The sequence below is a fragment of the Panthera leo genome, chromosome C1 (assembly GCF_018350215.1).
Source record: "Panthera leo isolate Ple1 chromosome C1, P.leo_Ple1_pat1.1, whole genome shotgun sequence".
In the NCBI taxonomy this organism is placed as follows: domain Eukaryota; kingdom Metazoa; phylum Chordata; class Mammalia; order Carnivora; family Felidae; genus Panthera; species Panthera leo.
Genome location: NC_056686.1, coordinates 154,425,882 through 154,445,638, shown reverse-complemented (window position 1 = coordinate 154,445,638; position 19,757 = coordinate 154,425,882). Strand labels below are relative to the sequence as shown.

Here is a 19,757-nt window from a genome sequence, read left to right as displayed (position 1 = left end):
AATTGATGAATGTCTTTGTTGTTTCCACTTTGGGGCTATTGTGAATAGTGCTGCTGTGAATATTCATGTGTAAGTTTTACTGTGGACGTATGTGTTTATTTCTCTCTGCATTACGTTTTCCCTTTACGTGTTAACCTTAAATTCTCTTGAGGCTAATTATTCCAATAATGTAATGTCTGTTTTTGTGTGGGGATTATTTTAAAGTGTTCTGTAAGGCCAACGTGAACTACTGCCATTGCTTTACCTTTCATCATTCTTATACTGACATTCTTGTACTGACTTCATCATTCTGTTCGCCCTGCCCTGGGACAGGCAACTCTAGAGCCTGTTCTTTTTCTTTTTAAAAAAAACTTTATTCTGAGAGAGAGAAGGAGAGACAGCAAGCACAAGCAGGGGAGGGGCAGAGAGAGAGGGAGATAGAGAATCCCACGCAGGCTCCATGCCATCAGCTCAGTGCCTGATGTGGGGCTCAAACCCACAAACCCTGAGATCATGACCTGACCCAAAACCAAGCGTAGGCCACTTAACCAACTGAACCACCCACTAGATCCCATTCTTATAAAAACTCCTCAGTGATTGGTAAGCGTGAGCCAGCCTTACTTTAAAGGATAGTTCTAAAGTAATCCTTCCATAGTCAAAATGTCTTGGAAGCTTATGTACAAAAAACTCCATCTTAATCTTCTCCATCCTCCTTCTGCCATGCCCACCCTACCTGAGCCACAAGAGTTTTTTCAAAAAAGTTGTTCATGTACATTCTCCCCTAAATTTTCACTTCAAACTAAGAGGCATTATTGTTTTTTGTGTGTCTTCTAAAATTTTTATTTTCTACATAAGACAAAGCAATGTGGGAGTCAGTCGATTAATCTTAACTGGAATTGTGTAATAGTTTAATAATGATCACTGCTGTTCTTTGAGCAACTGTGTGGATAGAATGTGAGGACCACTGTATTAAACACTTTACATGCAATATCCTATGTATGCTATTCAATATCTCTACAAAGCAGGCATAGTGGCTAACCATTAAAGTGGTAAGATAGTTCACCTACATAGGAAGGGGTTGAAGCAACATTCAAATCCAAGTATGTCTAGCTTCAAAGTCTTTCTTCCACTATCACTCCAGAAGCCTCCTAACAATTACATCTTTATTCCTTTGATTGGAGCCAAATAGGAAGCTGACCCTTATTAAAAAGAATAGATATTTTTTAATTCTTCATACCTTTACTGTGCATGGCTGGATTGCTTCCTGTCTTAAGAATAAGCTTTGATAGGGGTGCTTTGAGTGGCTCAGTCAGTTGAGCGTCCGACTTAGGCTCAGGTCATGATCTCACAGTCTGTGAGTTCAAGCCCCGCATCGGGCTCTGCGCTGACAGCTCAGAGCCTGGAGCCTGATTCTATGCCACCCCCCCTTCTCTCTCTACCCCTCCCCCACTCACACTCTATCTTGCTCTTCTCTTGAAAATAAATAAATGTGAAAAAATTTTTAAAAAAAGAATAAGCTTTGACAGTAAATGAAGAAAGAGATTATAACATCCCTTATGCCTGAAAATGGACACAAAACATACCATGAGGGGGAAATGTGCATTCAGTTCACTGCCATATCCTCAATATCTGGAAATTAGTAAGTCCTGCATAATTGTTAAGTGGTGAATAAATGAGAGACTTTCAAAAGACAGGTTGTGTCCATTTATAGTATTGCCTTGCTGACTCCACCACTTCTGGAATACTTTGGGGCTCAGTTGGGGGCTCCCTTCCTTCTCTTTTCTTCCCTTCTCTTTTTCAGCTACACTTTCTCTTTGGGTTAACTCCTCAGCTCCCATGGCTTTGAAAACTATCTACCTGATGGTGACTCCTATCACATTCTTGTGTCCTCTCTCCCACCACACACTCCATCAGCAAATCCTGTCCACTCTGTTTTCACCCCTTTCTCTCCATATCCACAGCTGCCCTTTGAATTTTAGCCACATCGCCTTTCCCTGTAGTCTCTTAACTCCTCTCTCTGCTTCCACACCTGCTCTCTTATTATCTACACTCCATAAAACAACCATTGTGACATTTTAAAATGTTGATTATTATCTCATATTGCTACCTCATATTGCTACCTCTATTACTTCTAATCATACTTAAAATCCAAACTTCTTTTGATAACATACAAAGGCATTTGACCCCTGCCTTACTTCTGCCACATGGTTCTCTCCACTCACTAGCCTGTAGCCAGGCTGGCCATCTTGTCGTTTCTTCCATTCACTTCTGCCTCAGGCCCTTTGCTCCTGGTTTTCACCCTGCCAAAATATCTCTTCACCAGGGTCTTTGGATGACTGGCTTCTTTGCAGCATTTAGGTCCCAGTTCAAATGTCATATCTTTAGAAAGGTCTGCCCTGACCACATTTTATCACATTGTCTTATTTCCTTTAGGGCATTTATCACTATCTAAAAATACTTTGTATATTTATGTATTTACTTGTCTTTCTCCATCCCCAATTTCCATGCTTACCTACATGTAAAGAAAGATCCATAAAAATAATGATCTTGTTTGTCATGTTTTTATTATTTTATTCATTGCCTGACCCATAAGAAGTTATCAATAAATATTTGAGAGAGAATATACAAGAATATAATAAATAAACAAATGAATGCACATTGCCTAGGACTGGGCCTGAATATGTGCAAGTAAGTCTATACTAATTAATTTAACTTCTGTATCACTCTTAAAGCTTACATTCTCTAATGTTATATTCTTCAATTTCTTCATAAACAGAATATTTTTATTACTTGGAGGGATCCAAAGATGCTCTCCTTTGTGGTACAAGCACAGATTCAGGGTAAGTAATATTTGTTTTGTGTTTAGTCTAAAGGCTACAAAATAAAAGGAAAAACATAATCAATAAGTTTTTTTTATGAGAAACTTTAAAACATTTATAGTTAATGCATACATCTGAAAGCAAAACTTGGAGGTAGTGCTTGAATTGAAACAAGATACAAGTTATATATATATATGTATGTGTAGACATGTGTGTGTGTGTGTGTGTGTGTGTGTGTGTGTATATATATATATATATATATATATATATATAAATGAAAGTAGAAAAATTACTTCCGGAAAATTGGCTGGATAATTTTCAAGTCTTTCTTCTTTCTGGAAAAAAGAGTGATAGAATCAACTTTCTTTCTTCCCAAATTCTACTCATTTTCCAATCAAGAATGATTCATAGATGACTGAATGCAGGGACACTTTGGCCACTCTAAACAAAGGAACCCATGGACTTGGGTAAAGATATTTTAAGAATCTCCCATCTCTACAAACTACCTATCTTGCAGTTTTTCCTATATACCAAGTTCATCTCTGTTCTTGTTCTTCCCTGCCCAGATATTTGTTCACCAGGCTCTGTGTTCACTGGGAACATTAAAAATAAACAAATAAGGTTGCTGCTCTGCAAGACAGTTCAGACCACTGTTCAATGGCATCACCATGCAAGTCTACCAATTTATTTTATTTTATTGTTATTTTTTTTGAAGAAGTTAGAAGTTTATTGAATACACCGCAAGGGAGCAGTGGGCAGAACAGTAGAGACTGCCCAGTCCACCGATTTTAGAATGAAAAATATAAAACTACAAATCTTTATGAACTTACATAATTGCTCTATTTTGGCTATTTTTTTTTATTCAAATTCACTCCAAGAATAATTTGGAGGAAACGAGTTTTGGTGGAGGCCTATATATCAATATTTCTGATGCAAGAACTATTACTTGGTGCCAGATGGAATTTCCAGATTTTGATGAGGATACTAATAGCAGCTGCCATTTATTAAATGCTTTCCATATAGAGGAACTAGGCTAGACCATTTGTATATATCATCATATATATATATATATACATCATATATATAACAACAATCTTAACCTTTTGAAGTAGGTTTTATCCTCTTCTCACAGAAAGAGTGAACTGCACCTTGAAGAATTTAAGTAATTTGACAAAGTCACCAACTAGTAGAGTGGGATGGGATTCAAACCCAGTTCCTCCTGATTCCAAATAATGCGTTCTTAATCATTATTCAATATCGTCCCCCTAGAAAGGAACCTTGAATATCTAACTGTTCTGTTATACTCCTTAGGTTGCCTCCCGGAAACATTCTAACTTGTGATTTTTTTTTTTTTTTTTTTTTTTTTTTATGTAGTCAGTGTCCAGAAGGGTACAAGTGTGTGAAAGCTGGTAGAAACCCTGATTATGGCTACACAAGCTTTGACACTTTCAGTTGGGCCTTCTTGGCCTTATTTCGGCTAATGACCCAGGATTACTGGGAAAATCTTTACCAACAGGTGAGTGCCAAGAGAAACATTCATTGCATTTTTGAATAGCATAAAAATCTGGTGACTGTTCCTTACCAGACTTTATATAAGATTTTTTTTTTCAATTTAGAAAGGACAAAACTCTTTTGGCTTATCACTAAAATTAGACATGTTTTATTTCCAGCAGTATTAGAGTGGATAATTCTGAAAATTATACATTGTTATCTTATCCTTTTTTGGCTTATTTGATCTCCAGTTCATGTCCCCCAACCTTTCTGAATATAGCATCCTATGGGGTCCTAAGTAAATAGCAGGAAATACACTGTCACAGTCTCTTGTAGCTCTCCTGCACACACTGTTTCCTGAATGTGCTGCCCTGCTTGCAATGCCCTAAACACCAGGATCTTGTAGGTTCATTATGCTTTATTTTTTTGAACTCCCATGTACAGTTGCTATGAATTAAATTGTACCCCCTCCCATTTATGTGTTAAAGTCCTAACTCCCAGCGCCTTAGACTGACTATTTTTTGAGTTAGGGATTTAAAGAGGTGACTAAATTGAAATGAGGCATCGGGATGGGTCCTAATCCAATCTGACTGGTGTCCTTAAAAGAAAAGGAGATTAGTTCCTGAGAAACACCAGAAATGTGCCCACCTGGACACAGAGAGAAGACCCTGTGAGCACTCGGTGAGAAGGCAGCCATTGACAAGCCAAGGAGAGAGACCTCAGGAGAAATCCAACAAACCATCCCTTTGATATTGGACTTCCATCCTCTAGAACTGTTGGAAAGTAGAATTTCTGGGGCGCCTCAGTTGCTCAGTCGGTTAAGCGTCCGACTTCAGCTCAGGTCATGATCTCACAGTTCGTGGGTTCAAGCTCCGTGTTGGGCTCTGTGCTGACAGCTCAGAGCCTGGAGCCTGTTTCGGATTCTGTGTCCCCCTCTCTCTGCCCCTCCCCCACTCATGCTCTCTCTCAGTCTCTCAAAAGTGAATAAAGATTAAAAAAAAAATTTTTTTAATTAAAATTTCTGTTGTTTCAGCTTCCCAGTCTATAGTACATTGTCGTGGCAGCTCTAGGAAGGAAATATAAGAATTGAAGACCCAATTCACATCTCTAAATTCTCCTGTCCAAACTCAATTTCTCCTTCCTCTACACTTCCACGCCTTTTTAATATTCCTCAGTTTATAGTATCCATCACTTGTACATTAATTATTAATTCACATGGCCACCTCCTCCAATGTGATCTTTTGGGCCTATGGGTGTATCTTTTCACTTATATATTCTCAGCACCTGACCCCAGGAGGAAAGAGATGAAAATGATTATTCTGTATTATAAATGAAAAATGAATCACTTTTCTTAGAATTGCCAGATTCTTTTGGCCTGTTTTATGTTTACTTCATTTCTAATATTACAAAGGAATATAGAAATTATGTAAACATATACTTCAGAGGAAAAAAGGAATAGACACAACTTTAAATATGCAAAAATAAGCTCACTTTTACTCAAAATTAAAGAAATGAAAATTAAAACGAGAGTGACAGCTAATTGTTTACCTGTTAGAATGATGGAGATCCAAAGAGAGACGCTGTCTGGCTGTGACATGGGGAGGTAGACTTACTCACACATTGCTGGGAACCACAGCCAAGTGCAACATAGGAACTTTTATGAAAATTAAAATGAATATACCCATTAACCAAAAATTCCACTACCTAAGAATTTATCAAAGAGAAGAAATTGTAACAATGATAACTGATAGAAAAGGGAAATGAGTAGGCATCAGAGACAGGAGAGAGATATTTTTCGTGTAATTATCTTTTTATACCATTTGAATTTTTTTACTATATGCTGCATTCAAAACTTTTAATACATATTAATTAAAAGTAAATATAACAGTAGACAAGCAGATAAGATCATTCAATTAGGCTCGCTACTTTGTGTGAACATGATACATCATCATTGATACTTTCTTTATCAGTCAAAGGGACTACAGATACTATCTGCTTCTCTAATTGGAAAATGAGCAGAGTAGCTCCTTTTTGAGTAATTTTCAGACTGCAGATTTAAAAAATCCCAGACTGAGGCACCTGTGTGGCTTAGTCAGTTAAGGATCCAACTCTTGGTTTCGACTCAGGCCACGATCTCATAGTTTGTGAGTTGGAGCCCCACATCGGGCTCTGTGCTGACAGTGGAGTCTGCTTGGGATGCTCTCTGACCATCTATCTCTATTCCTCTCTCTCTCTCTCAAAAATAAATAAGTAAACATTTTTAAATCCAGGATTATTATTCTTAAAAATAGTGAAGAATCATACCTAATTTTAATACAAGTTTAATAGATTGCTGTATCCTTTGTAGTGAAAAAGTGTGTATTTAAATACGGATTGTTTTCCATGGAGGTGTAATTTTATTCCTTTATATTTTTGATAACATGAGATTATACGGAACTGCCCAACTTCCCCATGCCTAATATGCCATTCAAGTTGAAATAATCTACCAAAAATCTTTGTGTTATTAAAATAATGATTTCCATTTTTCCCTAGACACTGCGTGCTGCTGGGAAAACTTACATGATCTTCTTTGTTGTGGTGATTTTTCTGGGATCCTTTTATCTAATAAACTTGATCCTTGCTGTGGTTGCCATGGCCTATGAGGAACAGAACCAGGCAAACATCGAAGAAGCGAGGCAAAAGGAGTTAGAATTTCAACAGATGTTAGATCGTCTTAAAAAAGAGCAAGAAGAAGCTGAGGTATTATTGTTTGGTGTAAAATTCTCCCTAGAAGTAGAAATCCAAAGGGGAAGAGCAGAGGCTCATAGCAGAGACTCTGTGGCCTTCCCCACGAGATTTTCCTTACTGGATTTTTTAACATAAGCTGAATTTTCATTCTGGGGTGGTCAAAGAACCAATTCTGGATTGAGTTAGAATTGGTATTTGTCTCATTCTACCTTTCCCCATAATCAGCTCACTCCAGCACAGAGAATATTCTAAGCCATTCCTCCTAAACCTGTTATCCATAATTCCTCAGTATGTATGGCATTATGCAAAGTCCCAAAACATATATGATATGTTTCCCCAGAGTAGCAATTGCATACAAAAGCTTAGGGAAAATTATTTAAGTGTTAAAGATAACAGATACTCTATGGAGTAGAAAGAAAAATGTGCATCAATTTTTGTTAACGTGGCAAGAACTTTTAAGATAAAAAATATGAGATGTTAAGAAAATTTATACTTATGGTTGTAGGCACTTTAGGCTAAGGTACAAATTATTGAGTATTCTTCCTTACTCCTCTCTCCAAGAGGGTACTTCAGTGGAAAAGTTTCAGAAGGTTTGTACCAAGAGAACCAAAAATTTAAATATTATGCAGGAGTTTAAAATTTGTTTGGGGGCACCGGGGTGGCTCAGTTAGTTAAGCATCTGACCGGCTCAGGTCATGATCTCATGGTTTGTGAGTTCAAGTGCTGCATTGGGCTTTGCACTGACAGTGCAGAGCCTGCTTGGGATTTTCTCTCTGCCTCTCCCCTACTTTCACTCTCAAAATAAATAAATAAGCTTTCAAAAAAAAGTAAAAATAAATAAAATTTGTTTGATATTTCAACCTAAATATCTTCAAAATGTCTAACTTATGGGGCGCCTGGGTGGCTCAGTCGGTTGAGCGTCCGACTTCAGCTCAGGTCACGATCTCACGGTTCGTGAGTTTGAGCCCCGCGTCAGGCTCTGGACTGATGGCTCAGAGCCTGGAGCCTGTTTCCGATTCTGTGTCTCCCTCTCTCTCTGCCCCTCCCCCATTCATGCTCTGTCTCTCTCTGTCTCAAAAATAAATAAACATTAAAAAAAATAAAATAAAAAAAATGTCTAACTTATTAGGGGAAAGGTAGTAATATGTAAAGTAGAAAACTTTGATAGAGAAAGATGTTCAGTGCAGTATTTTGATAATATTAAACATCAAAAAGTATATAAATTTTTTAATTAGATAATGATAAGGAGAATTATGATACTTTTGTGTCTTGGAGTATTATTCAGCCATAAAATGATGTGCTTTAAGAATATTATGATGACAGTGAAATGTTTTAATATAATGTATTAAGTAGTAGGATACAAAATTGGGCATAATATACAAACAATTTAAAAACTTTATATATATATATATATATATATATATATATATATATATATATATATGAAGAAATACACCAATTATTTCTGGGTTTTAGGATTGAGTGATTTTTATTTTTTTATTCACAATGTCCTTATTTTCCAAATTTTTACAAGGAATGTTTTAATAATAAAAACTTAATTTTTGATAAAAGATTAACAGTATGTCATCCAGGATTTTCTAGGAAACCCTTAGAAGTCTCTCATCTTCTTGACATTCATTTTATAATAATTCATTTTTGTTTTCAGGCAATTCAGTTTCCATTAAACTGAGTGCCTGACTCTTTTGATAATATTGAGTTAATTACCTGAAAAAGATGTACGAATTTTCTTATTATATGGTTTATGTGAGTTTTATGTTACAGAATTACCTAGTAAAACTTTTATAAATACCATTTTAAATTGTTTTACCATAAATATAGGAATAGTATATATTAGTTTAATGCCAAAGTAAAATGGGGCCTTATCACAATGCAAGAAAAGCAATAAATATATGCTTTGTAAGCTCTCTAGTTACAATACAAAAATAAAAAATAAAAAGGCATGACTTCATGCACAAGGGACATGATTACATGGACAGTGTAATTAAATTCATGGTAGAGAGGTGCCTACCCCATAATAGAGTTTCCCAGACTTTGGAAATGACTTACCACATGTGTGACCTCTTGGTCCAACAGGCAATCGCAATGGCAGCAGCTGAGTACACAAGTATTGGGAGAAGCAGAATTATGGGCTTCTCTGAGAGTTCTTCTGAAACATCCAAACTGAGCTCTAAAAGTGCTAAAGAAAGAAGAAACAGAAGAAGGAAAAAGAACCAAAAGAAGCTCGCCAGTGGGGAAGAAAAGGGAGACAATGAGAAATTGTCCAAATCAGAGTCTGAGGAGAGTATCAGGAGAAAAAGTTTCCACCTTGGGGTTGAAGGTCATAGGCGAGCACGTGAAAAGAGACTGTCTACCCCTAATCAGGTACCAATGCAATTGTCAAATGCTTATTGCCAGGGCTAGGATTATAGAGCAAAATGTGTTACCTTGAGGTAACAGGATCTCAGGAAAGGAGAGTGAGTGACTTCACTGGTATATTTTTAGGTAAAAACTTATTGATTGTTGGACATTTATGGAAAGAACACAGATGTGCATAGTTTTCCATTTAACTTGGACCATTTTTGAAGGAGCCTATAGTTTCATCATTGTCATATCTTCTCCAATAAACATTTTCAGAACAGAATATTCATAAGAACTGTCATAAATGAAGAAATTATTTACACAACATATTAACTTTTACATTTTTATCTAGTCTGTATTTGGTAATGCCTCATTGGCTAAAAACTAATCCCAGACTAGGTTCTCCACTTTTCTTCACCACCATAACTAATGGTACCAGCAGAATATCAGTGCATGAGCTGGAAAGTTTGGAGACACTTGACAACCTCTACCCCTGACTGCATCAACTACTAATAACTAATCGCTCAGTCTGTTATTTCTGCTTGTGTAAAATATCTCTTTCCTTTTTTCTTTTTTCTCTTTCCACTGAAACCTCCATATCTCAGGGTTCCCTGCCTACAGAACTCTAAGATGAACAATTGCTTCCCTTCTCCTAAATACTAGCCTGTTTTCTCTCATACAACACTCCCAAATCCCTTTTACAAAACAAAGCTGTCCCTTGGCTCAACTTGAAAAACAAAGAAAACAAAACAAAACAAACACTCTGTGTTGAATAACTACTGACTATAGAAGAAGACCTACATCTTATCCATGTTGTGGACTGGCTTCAGCCTTCTTTCCCACCTTTCTCTACCTTCATGTACCCTCAGTCCATCGTGATTATTCACTCATACATACATGCCCTGTACCTCTGTTACTTAGTACATGTGGTGTTCTCTAAGTGGGGTGGTTTTCTTCTTTGTTTCCCTCCTGGTGTGGCAGCACCCATTCTTCTTTCATAAGCTCAGATGCCACTTATCCCACAAATTTGCCTCTGCCCTCACCACTTCTCCCATTTGCTCTTTGGTGCCTTACTTAACAATTACTGTTCTTCGCATTTATGACTTCATTTAAAACTGAGACAAACCATAAGAAACTCTTGAATACAGAGAACAAATGGAGGGTTGCTGGCGAGGAGGTGGGTGGGGGGATGGTTTAAATGGGTGATGGGCATTAAGGAGGGTGCTTTTCGGGATGAACATTGAGTGTGATATGTAAGAGATGAATCATGGTGTTCTACTCCTGAAGCCAAGACTACACTGTATGTTATCTAACTTGAATTTAAATAAAAATTAAGAAAAAAATAATTAAAACAATAAAATTTCTATCTTCTACTACTTAAGTCTGTAAGATGCTTCCAGATACACATAGAAATCAGAGTCCCTACCTTCAAAGATTTTATAATTTAGCTGGGGAGACAGAACTTGAAAGCATGTGGTATCAATAAAAAGACCTATGACAAGAGCAAAACAAGCTGGATTTAAGGCAAAGGCTTTGTTATCCTCGCTTTCCATTATTCAGAGTGCCTGCCACTTTGTCCTTTCCATAGGAAGCACTAGCACTTATTGAATTAGATACTTCCAAAGAATAAACACTCAGTTTTGTTTATGGACACAGTTTATCCTGGCCGTGAATTCAATAAATGTGACTTTTCCTCCTCTTTGGTGTTGGGCAATCTCTTTTTCAAATTCTAGTATTATATGATTTGTAAACTCACTGACATTGAAAGGTCTTTCTTAACATACCTTGACTGAGCTTCCAACATGTAAAGTGGAGTTGCAAGCATTGGAATGCAAAGAGGCACACAGTGTGCCCTTCGGCCTCAAGAGAGTTTCAATTACTTATGGAACTTAGGGACTGATATATTGAAAGCTAAATAACAGGTATGAATACCAAATGCTTTTTATAAGTGGTATGTTCTTTGTAGCAAAATCAGTGGGGTAGAAAGCATGGCGAGGTCACTGTAGGCCAAAGTAGGAGAGACCTATACAGTAATAAATAATGTACCTACTCCAGAAAGGATGAATTCTCCAGTCTTTTCATCCCTTATTTGGGAGAATTTGTCTTCCTGCTGAATTGCTTTATTTTTTAATATGTTTCTTTTCAACCAGCGCAGAGCCACCTGGCCTCAGCTCAGAGGTCTCAGAGGCAGTAATGTGCACTTCTATTCTTAGATGCTTCAGCAGATACATGGCTACATGTCATCTTTTTTGTTTTTTGTTTTTTTCCTGCAGTCACCACTCAGCATCCGAGGCTCCTTGTTTTCTGCAAGGCGCAGCAGCAGAACGAGTCTTTTTAGTTTCAAAGGCCGAGGGAAAGACATTGGATCTGAGACTGAGTTTGCCGACGATGAGCATAGCATTTTCGGGGATGGTGAGAGCAGGAGGGGCTCACTGTTTGTGCCCCACAGACCTCGGGAGCGGCGCAGCAGTAACATCAGCCAAGCCAGTAGGTCCCCCCCAGTGCTGCCAGTGAATGGGAAGATGCACAGTGCCGTGGACTGCAATGGTGTGGTCTCCCTGGTTGATGGACCCTCAGCCCTCATGCTCCCCAATGGACAGCTTCTGCCAGAGGTGATAATAGATAAGGCAACTTCTGATGACAGCGTAAGGATGTTTTAAATAGCTCAGGCCTGGCTCGGCCCTTGTTCTTGCATCAGTCCATCTGCTAGAGGGGCCTTCTTGGGTCCTGTGAATGGCTCTGCATTTTGCAATATCGCTACTACCGAAACACGCCTTCACCTCATTAATGTAATCCTCATGGGATATGCTGTAGATGTCTAATTCAAAGATATTTAAAACTGCATTTTTTAAAAAAAGGAACTTATATTTACTTCCATATTATAAGCCATCCCTTTAGAAAACAATGTATAAAAGACATAGATATATATACATAAATCTCAGCACAGAAAATGCATTGGTTATGCTGATCTTTATTAGTTGATAATAGGTCCCATTTTTCTAAGGAAATTTGGATTCTTTCCACCTACTGCTATCTTTCTGAAGATACTGTTTAATATATACCTTGTGCAAAGAATCTTGAGTTTTAATAATAGTAATAATAATAGCAAATATGTGTTTAGGATTTATAATAGCCCTGTAAGGTGATATATTATCATCCCTCTTTTACATAGGAGGAAACTGAGGCATGGAGAAGCAAAGCAATTTCCCCAAGTTCACTCAGCTAGTAAACAGTAGTCCTGAAGTTCAAACAGGCTCTCTGTTTCAGAGCTTGCACTCTTAACCAACCACATTTTTGCTCTCTCTCCAATGTGTGCTAGGCTTTTAAACTTGGAAATAATTTAATGTTTTTAATGTTAATTTATTTTTGAGAGACAGAGAGAGAGTGTGAGCAGGGGAGGGGCAGAGAGAAGGAGACAAAGAATCCGAAGCAGGCTCCAGACTCTGAGCTGTCAGCACAGAGCCCACCGTGGGGCTCAAACCCACAAACTGCGAGATCATGACCTGTGCTGCAGTTGGGCATTTAACCAACTGAGCCACCCAGGTGCCCTGAAACTTAGAAATAATTTAGAATAGCTATGCTTTTCCCCATACATAAATGAAACTTTTTTCATTAAAATAAGATAAAAACAAAAACAAAAACTCTGTGGTCTGGAGTCTACTGATAAAAATATAATAGCCAAACTATATACATTAATACAAACATACACACATAAAAGCAAAAACAAAACAACAATTCCAAGGCAACAATTTCAAGGGTTTAGGAGTAATTAAGTCAGTAGAAAAAGTGTCTAATTAGGCTGGAAAGTGAGATCTTTCTGGTTTCTGGAGTTTCTAGGTTACCTCTTTAGGCCAGTCACTGTTCTGTTGCATTACTAAAGATCAGTAGGGGCTCTGACTGACCTAACAAGCTTTGAACTCATGCTAGGTATTCATATATTCATATTTTCAGACAATATATTTTTAGAGAGAATAAAGTTCCATCAAAGTCATGGCCACATACATATTTCATTTGGAATGACTGCATGTGCTTTTTAGGTAACAAGTGACCTCTGTGCTTGCATGATCCAGCTTTGGGCCTTCGGCCAAGATATTTTTCCTTGTCAAATGAGCATGCTAAATTCTATGGAATCAGATCTTTGCTGTGTTTTGCTTTTCAGTGATGTACTATCTGTGAAACATATAATTTATATCAGATTTGGATATTATTTCATATTTTTAAATGAAATATTTTCACTAAAGAGTTTACTTTTACCGTAGAAAAATCAGTATTACCATAAATCCTGAAACAAACTACAAAACTAGAGTATACTCTAAGATTCAACAGAAATGCAATAAACATGATAGTGTGGCAAAATGTACAGTTTAGATGAAAAAAATTGCATGACAGATAATATAACCTTGACAACTAAAACGTGTCTACATGAAAAAGAATGTGTTATTCTTGTTTGACTTGTAGAAAAATTGCCATTTCTTGAAAGTCAGTAGATTAGAGACTGTATCAAATAGAAAGATCTCCATAAAAAGCCAGCTACAGATATGTGTGTGTGGATGTCTGCGCACATACACATACAGACAGACACACATGCATACATTTATGCCCATGTGTCCATGTTTTGATATACACACACATATAAGTATATCTAAACAACTATACAACTTTAAAACTCTAGAGCTATATTTACATGTTTGTAAAGTGGTGTGTGTGTATCTATACATACGTAAATACCACACATACCACACCTAAACAGATAGATAGGTGATACATGTAGAATTGTATAGTTGTTTGTGTGTATATGTGTGTGTGAGCTGTGTATGTGTGTGTGTGTATTGTTGGCCTGCACTGAACCAGCATAGTGTTTAAACTTTGAATTAGTTGCCAAGATTTAAAAACAAGACATTTTCACACAAAAATGAGTGCACCTGGTAAGACTGAGCTCATATTCCTGCATGGCAACAATCCTTTAGAGCTGAACAGTGGTCACCTCTTTCAGATGGAGCTTACATTCTCCATTTTGCTACAGTGCCCACCAGTCTCCGTCGTCCTTTTCACGCTGAGTCATTTATCTTCATCCACTCAGAGCAATTCATGAGATCTTCCTTGGTAATAAGAAACATCCATTACAGTCTCCATGTAATTCTGTTACCTCAACAAAGAATAATTATAGAAATTTATCAGAGAATACCGAGGTTCTGTCCCTTTACCACACATCACTGCAATACACGTTTAGCTGGTTTCATGTAGGACACTTACATGGTAAAACTATCTGAATAAATTCGAAACCCAGAAAGATAGGTGATGAAAGTGATTACAACAAGAAAAGCAGCTTGTTTTATTTTTACTTCCTAAGCATTAATTCTTTTAATTCTCAAAGTGAGAATATGAGGCTAATACTATGATCATCTCCATTTTACCAATGATAGAACTGAGATGGGAGTTAAGTAACCCTCCAGTGACACATACCCAGTAAGTAGCAGAACTATGATTACAACCCAACAGCCTAATTTCTACTTTTATTTACTCACTACAGCTACCTAAGCAAAATTTTATTCTGCACCTATAATTTATTAGAATTATATTCTTAGAACTTTAATTAATCATCTTTTTTTTTCTTTCAGGGTACAACTAATCAAATACATAAGAAAAGACGTTCCAGTTCTTATCTCCTTTCTGAAGATATGTTGAATGATCCCCATCTAAGACAAAGAGCAATGAGTAGAGTAAGCATATTAACAAACACTGTAGAAGGTATGTAATAATGCTGTCCTACCCATACAGATTTTTAAACAAAATTTAGATAAGCCCTGGTTAGCCTTAAATAGGTATATGAAGTTCTTAGGAAGAATTCAAAGAATAAAAAATGATCATAAACAATGGTAAAGATAACCAATGGATACTAATGGAATGGTCTTTATGTGCTCAAAAAACTTGATAAAGTTTTTATGTGTGTGATTAAAGATATTGGATGATAAGACTTTTCAAAGACAATTAATGATAATAAATGAAGAAAGCTAGGTTAACCAGGGCTGTGTGGGTTATATATTATATACATATATTATATATATACTATATATATAATATATATATAGTATATAATCTTACAAACTTAGTCTCTGGGTTTACCATCTAATATGCAAGAAAATAATATATACTTCCAGATGTCTATAATGGCTGCCTCTGAGCACATTCAGCAAAATTATAAAATGGTAATCTGTGACATAACATCTGTTAAGATTATGATGAAAAGGCATTAGAGAAAGCAATTTAGAGAACATATAGTGGTTACACCTTGAGAAGCGAGTCAGGGTGGCAACTTTTACAATGTGCTGGTTTCCACCCTCTCCCCCTACAATATGCCCCAGGTCCCACCTTGTGCTTTCATACCATGATGGCCTCAGACAAAGCTTCCACCCACTTCCTAAACTTAATGGTGAGAAATAAAAGAGATTATGGTATGATGTATCTATTGAATGAGCCACTCCATAAATTATTTCTAGTCTCTTGGTTCTGAGATTGATTTCACCTGTGAAAAAATATATATTGATGGAAAATATGTATTTCTCCATTAAGAAAACATTGATTCTTGGGGTACCTGGGTGGCTCAGTCAGTTGAGTGTCCAACTTTTGATTTCTGCTTAGGTCATAATCACCAAGTCATGGGATCAAGTCCCATGTGGGGCTCCACACTGTGCGTGGAGCCTGGGTGAAATTCTCTCTCCCTCTCCTTCTGCCTCTCTCCCTCACCCCCACTCCCATGTGCTTTCTCTGTATATGCAAGGAAAAAGTAAAAAAAGAAAACATAGGTTCTCCTGTTTACCATCACATTGGGTGTATGTTTCTCTAGGAGTTGCCTCTATCTGATTTGAGTCATTAATTTCACTGCCTTCCCCTAAATTACACTTGGTCTAGTAAATGAACATCATGATAGAAGATTTTTATGTAATATATTATGCTTTCATAGAAGCAGTACTGTTAAATTTGCAAAGTCTAAACAGAAGACTTGTTTCAGTGTTAAAGTCTACTGCTGATTTGTACCTGGTTAGGAATAAAATAAACAAGTGATTGACTTCATGCTCTCTCTTGGTTTTCCCCCCAGAACTTGAAGAATCCAGACAGAAATGTCCACCTTGGTGGTACAGATTTGCACACACATTCTTGATCTGGAATTGTTCTCCATATTGGATAAAATTCAAAAAGCTTGTCTATTTTATTGTAATGGATCCTTTTGTAGATCTTGCTATTACCATTTGCATAGTTTTAAACACATTGTTTATGGCTATGGAGCATCACCCCATGACCGATGAATTCAAAAATGTACTCACTGTAGGAAATTTGGTGAGTCTCTAAATGTGTATTATGTACCCATAGTTCTTCCCCTTGGATGTCATGATTGTCACTTCTTTTTTTTTTAACTCAGATGGGTGTATAACTACATAATTATCCATATCCAGAATTCACAATATGAATCATTGTACAGAGTCAAGTTTCTGGTGATACTACTTTAAAATAATTTTGCAGAAGTGCAGAGGTCTATAACAATACTATTTCCAAAGGGGGGTCACCATCTTGGGAATTGATGGTGTTGTTTTTTTTTTTTCCTGCCAGAATGTCTCTTTGAAGCAACACTTTGAAAATTTGATAATTACCTATTTTATAATTATATTGCAGCTGCCTTGTGAGTACATTCCCCACATATTTTTAGAAAAACTGTGGATGGTTTGTTTTGGCATAATAGTGAAGTGTCTGGGCCTTTGGAGTCCCAAAGTCCTGGAATTGAATTCTCATTCTGCCTTTTACTGGTTATATGACCTTGAACAAATATGTCTCTAATTTTCTCATTTACAAAATAATAATAATACCTCACTTGCAAAATAAGAAAAATAATATATTATTTATAATATAATGATAACACTTCATTTACCATATTGTTAAGAGGAATAAACACTTTCTACTTATTAGCCTGGCATATCGTAAGTCATTAACAAATTAAACCTATTGTTATTATTATTATCATCATCATGCTTTAAATCAACCAGCAGAAAGAAGTCTTAAGAATAAGAATACCAAGAAGCTAAAATGGTAGGACTAGACACAGAAGACAAAAGGGCACTTAAGAAAGGATCTGTAGGCTTCAAGAAGATATAGGATCCTGTTTGGCAAATAGATGCCAGACTGATTTCTCAAATGTGCAGTGCTGGTCACATTCTGGCTTAAGTAATGCCTTATGGCAAACAACAAGTGCTAGTTTCTGAGAATCTGTATGAAGCAGGCAGAAGTGCAATTTCATGGCCAAAGGGTCCCCATTTATGACTTCATAAATCATGAATAACTCTGGATGTCTTTGTGAATGTCTGTGTAAGATAATTTTACTTTTGCCATGGTCCCAAACCAATTGATCTTTGAAGCCAAAGACTTTGTATCTGAGTCAGTTTTCTTTCCCATATACTGTATTTTTAGTTGAGATGTATGTACACCATATACTCTCTGAGGGAGCATGCTTCTTTCCTTCCATTTCTCTTCGGAAAAGACAGGCCTATCTGGTTTCTAATTGTTGATGGAGGTACAGGCCATGAAAATCAGTACCTTCTTGCTGAATTGACTGCATCACTGTGAACCCCAAAAGAATTTATCATGTTTCTTATCTATTGTCACTACCCTAAGTGCGGGGTACTCCCTGATTGTCTTCTTGATGCTGCATTATTTTTAAATGGATTCAGCACTTAGGTAGACTTCACCATTTCCCTTTGAGCCTTCTTTGGTCAGCTTCTTTGAGTCTAGTCAAACCTGAATGATTCATAAACAGGTCCTTCAGTGTTGTTTTCTTAAGTCTGTCCTTTGATACCAGTGTCATGAATTAATGATGTTTTGTGATGCACTTTTGTGTCAAAGCTTTGAAAGTCTTACTTTAGCTCCCACTGTGTCAATTAAATACTTTTCCCTCTTCTACTAATAAATCTTTAAAGAGTGAGTCAATATGTTCTCTATTACTCTAAGAGTAGTCAGACCCAACAAAAAGGCTGACTCAAGATTTTAGTGTCAGTCTATATTTCCTTTTCATTTTCTTCCAGAGTATGACCCATATAATTTTTTTTTTTTTTTTGCAAAAACGACCTGTGTTGATTGTCATGGCTTTATTTACCTGGAATTTTAATATGCTCCTCTAAAATGCTATCTAAAGATGATGAGAATGGACAGGAAAGTTAGAGCTTTTTAACCTTGTAATGCTTACATTGGAGCTATAGGAATAATACTACCAGGTTTATGGGATTAAATGAAATAACACATTTGTAGAGTATCTGGCACATTGTCTGAAGCACAATGATGTTAAACAAATGGTAATAATCATCATTACTTTGATTCTATACTTCTCATAATACCAGAAAAAACACATTGTATTTCTCATTTAGGTCTTCACTGGGATCTTTGCAGCTGAAATGGTTTTAAAACTTATTGCCATGGATCCATATGAGTATTTCCAAGTAGGATGGAATATTTTTGACAGCCTTATTGTGACTTTAAGTTTAGTAGAGCTTTTTCTAGCAGATGTGGAAGGACTGTCAGTTCTACGATCATTCAGACTGGTAAATATAGACCAACCTTACCATTGTATTCCACATATAAAGGGGTGTTTCTAATGCTTTGTATTATTATTTAAATCTTTTAGCAGTTTAAATCAAAAGACAAGATTAGGTTCTGGTGTCCAGTGTAATCAAGTTAATTCTATAGCAAAAGCTCTTAAAGAGCTCAAAAATCACATGAATATTTTAATCTTAGCATCTTGAAGACATAGTCATAATTTGAATCAATTTTAGACTCTTGAAGACATATTCAGTTACATGCTACATCCTTAACACCCATCACCCATTTAGCCCATCCCCCTACCCACCTCTCTTCCAGCAACCCTCTGTTTGTTCTCTGTTGTTAAAAGACTCTTATGGTTTGCTTGCCTCTCTTTGTTTTCTCCTTTCCCCTATGTTCATCTGTTTTGTGTCTTAAATTCCTCATATGAGTGAAATCATATGGTTGTTGTCTTTCTCTGACTGACTTATTTCACTTAGGATTATACACTCTAGCTCCATCCATGTCATTGCAAATGGCAAGATTTTATTCTTTCTGATGGCTGAGTAATATTCCACTATATGTATATATATATATATCTATATATATATGTATAGATATATAGATATATATATATATATACCACATCTTCTTTATCCATTTATCAGTTGGTGAACATTTGGGCTCTTTCCATAATTTGGCTATTGTTGATAATGCTGCTATAAATGTCAGGGTGCATGTGCCCCTTTGAATCAGTATTTTTGTATCCTTTCGGTAAAAACCTAGTGATGCAATTGCTGAGTCATAGGGTAGTTCTATTTTTAA

The 19,757-nt window shown here is 36.5% G+C and overlaps 1 protein-coding gene across 6 annotated transcripts in view; it reads left to right on the top strand.

Moving 5' to 3' along the window:
* The window catches only part of SCN9A (sodium voltage-gated channel alpha subunit 9), a 99,718-nt gene that overhangs the window by 16,392 nt on the left and 63,569 nt on the right, over positions 1 to 19,757 (top strand). For 3 of the 6 annotated variants that reach the window (XM_042949017.1, XM_042949018.1, XM_042949021.1), the window contains 8 exons: positions 2,756 to 2,819; positions 4,173 to 4,314; positions 6,822 to 7,028; positions 9,111 to 9,398; positions 11,648 to 11,986; positions 14,993 to 15,122; positions 16,471 to 16,709; positions 18,782 to 18,955. In XM_042949017.1, coding sequence (XP_042804951.1) covers positions 2,756 to 2,819; positions 4,173 to 4,314; positions 6,822 to 7,028; positions 9,111 to 9,398; positions 11,648 to 11,986; positions 14,993 to 15,122; positions 16,471 to 16,709; positions 18,782 to 18,955 — 1,583 coding nt within the window. Of the gene's footprint in view, positions 1 to 2,755; positions 2,820 to 4,172; positions 4,315 to 6,821; positions 7,029 to 9,110; positions 9,399 to 11,647; positions 12,020 to 14,992; positions 15,123 to 16,470; positions 16,710 to 18,781; positions 18,956 to 19,757 lie in introns of all 6 variants that reach the window. The other 3 variants (XM_042949016.1, XM_042949020.1, XM_042949022.1) reach the window with 2 other exon arrangements.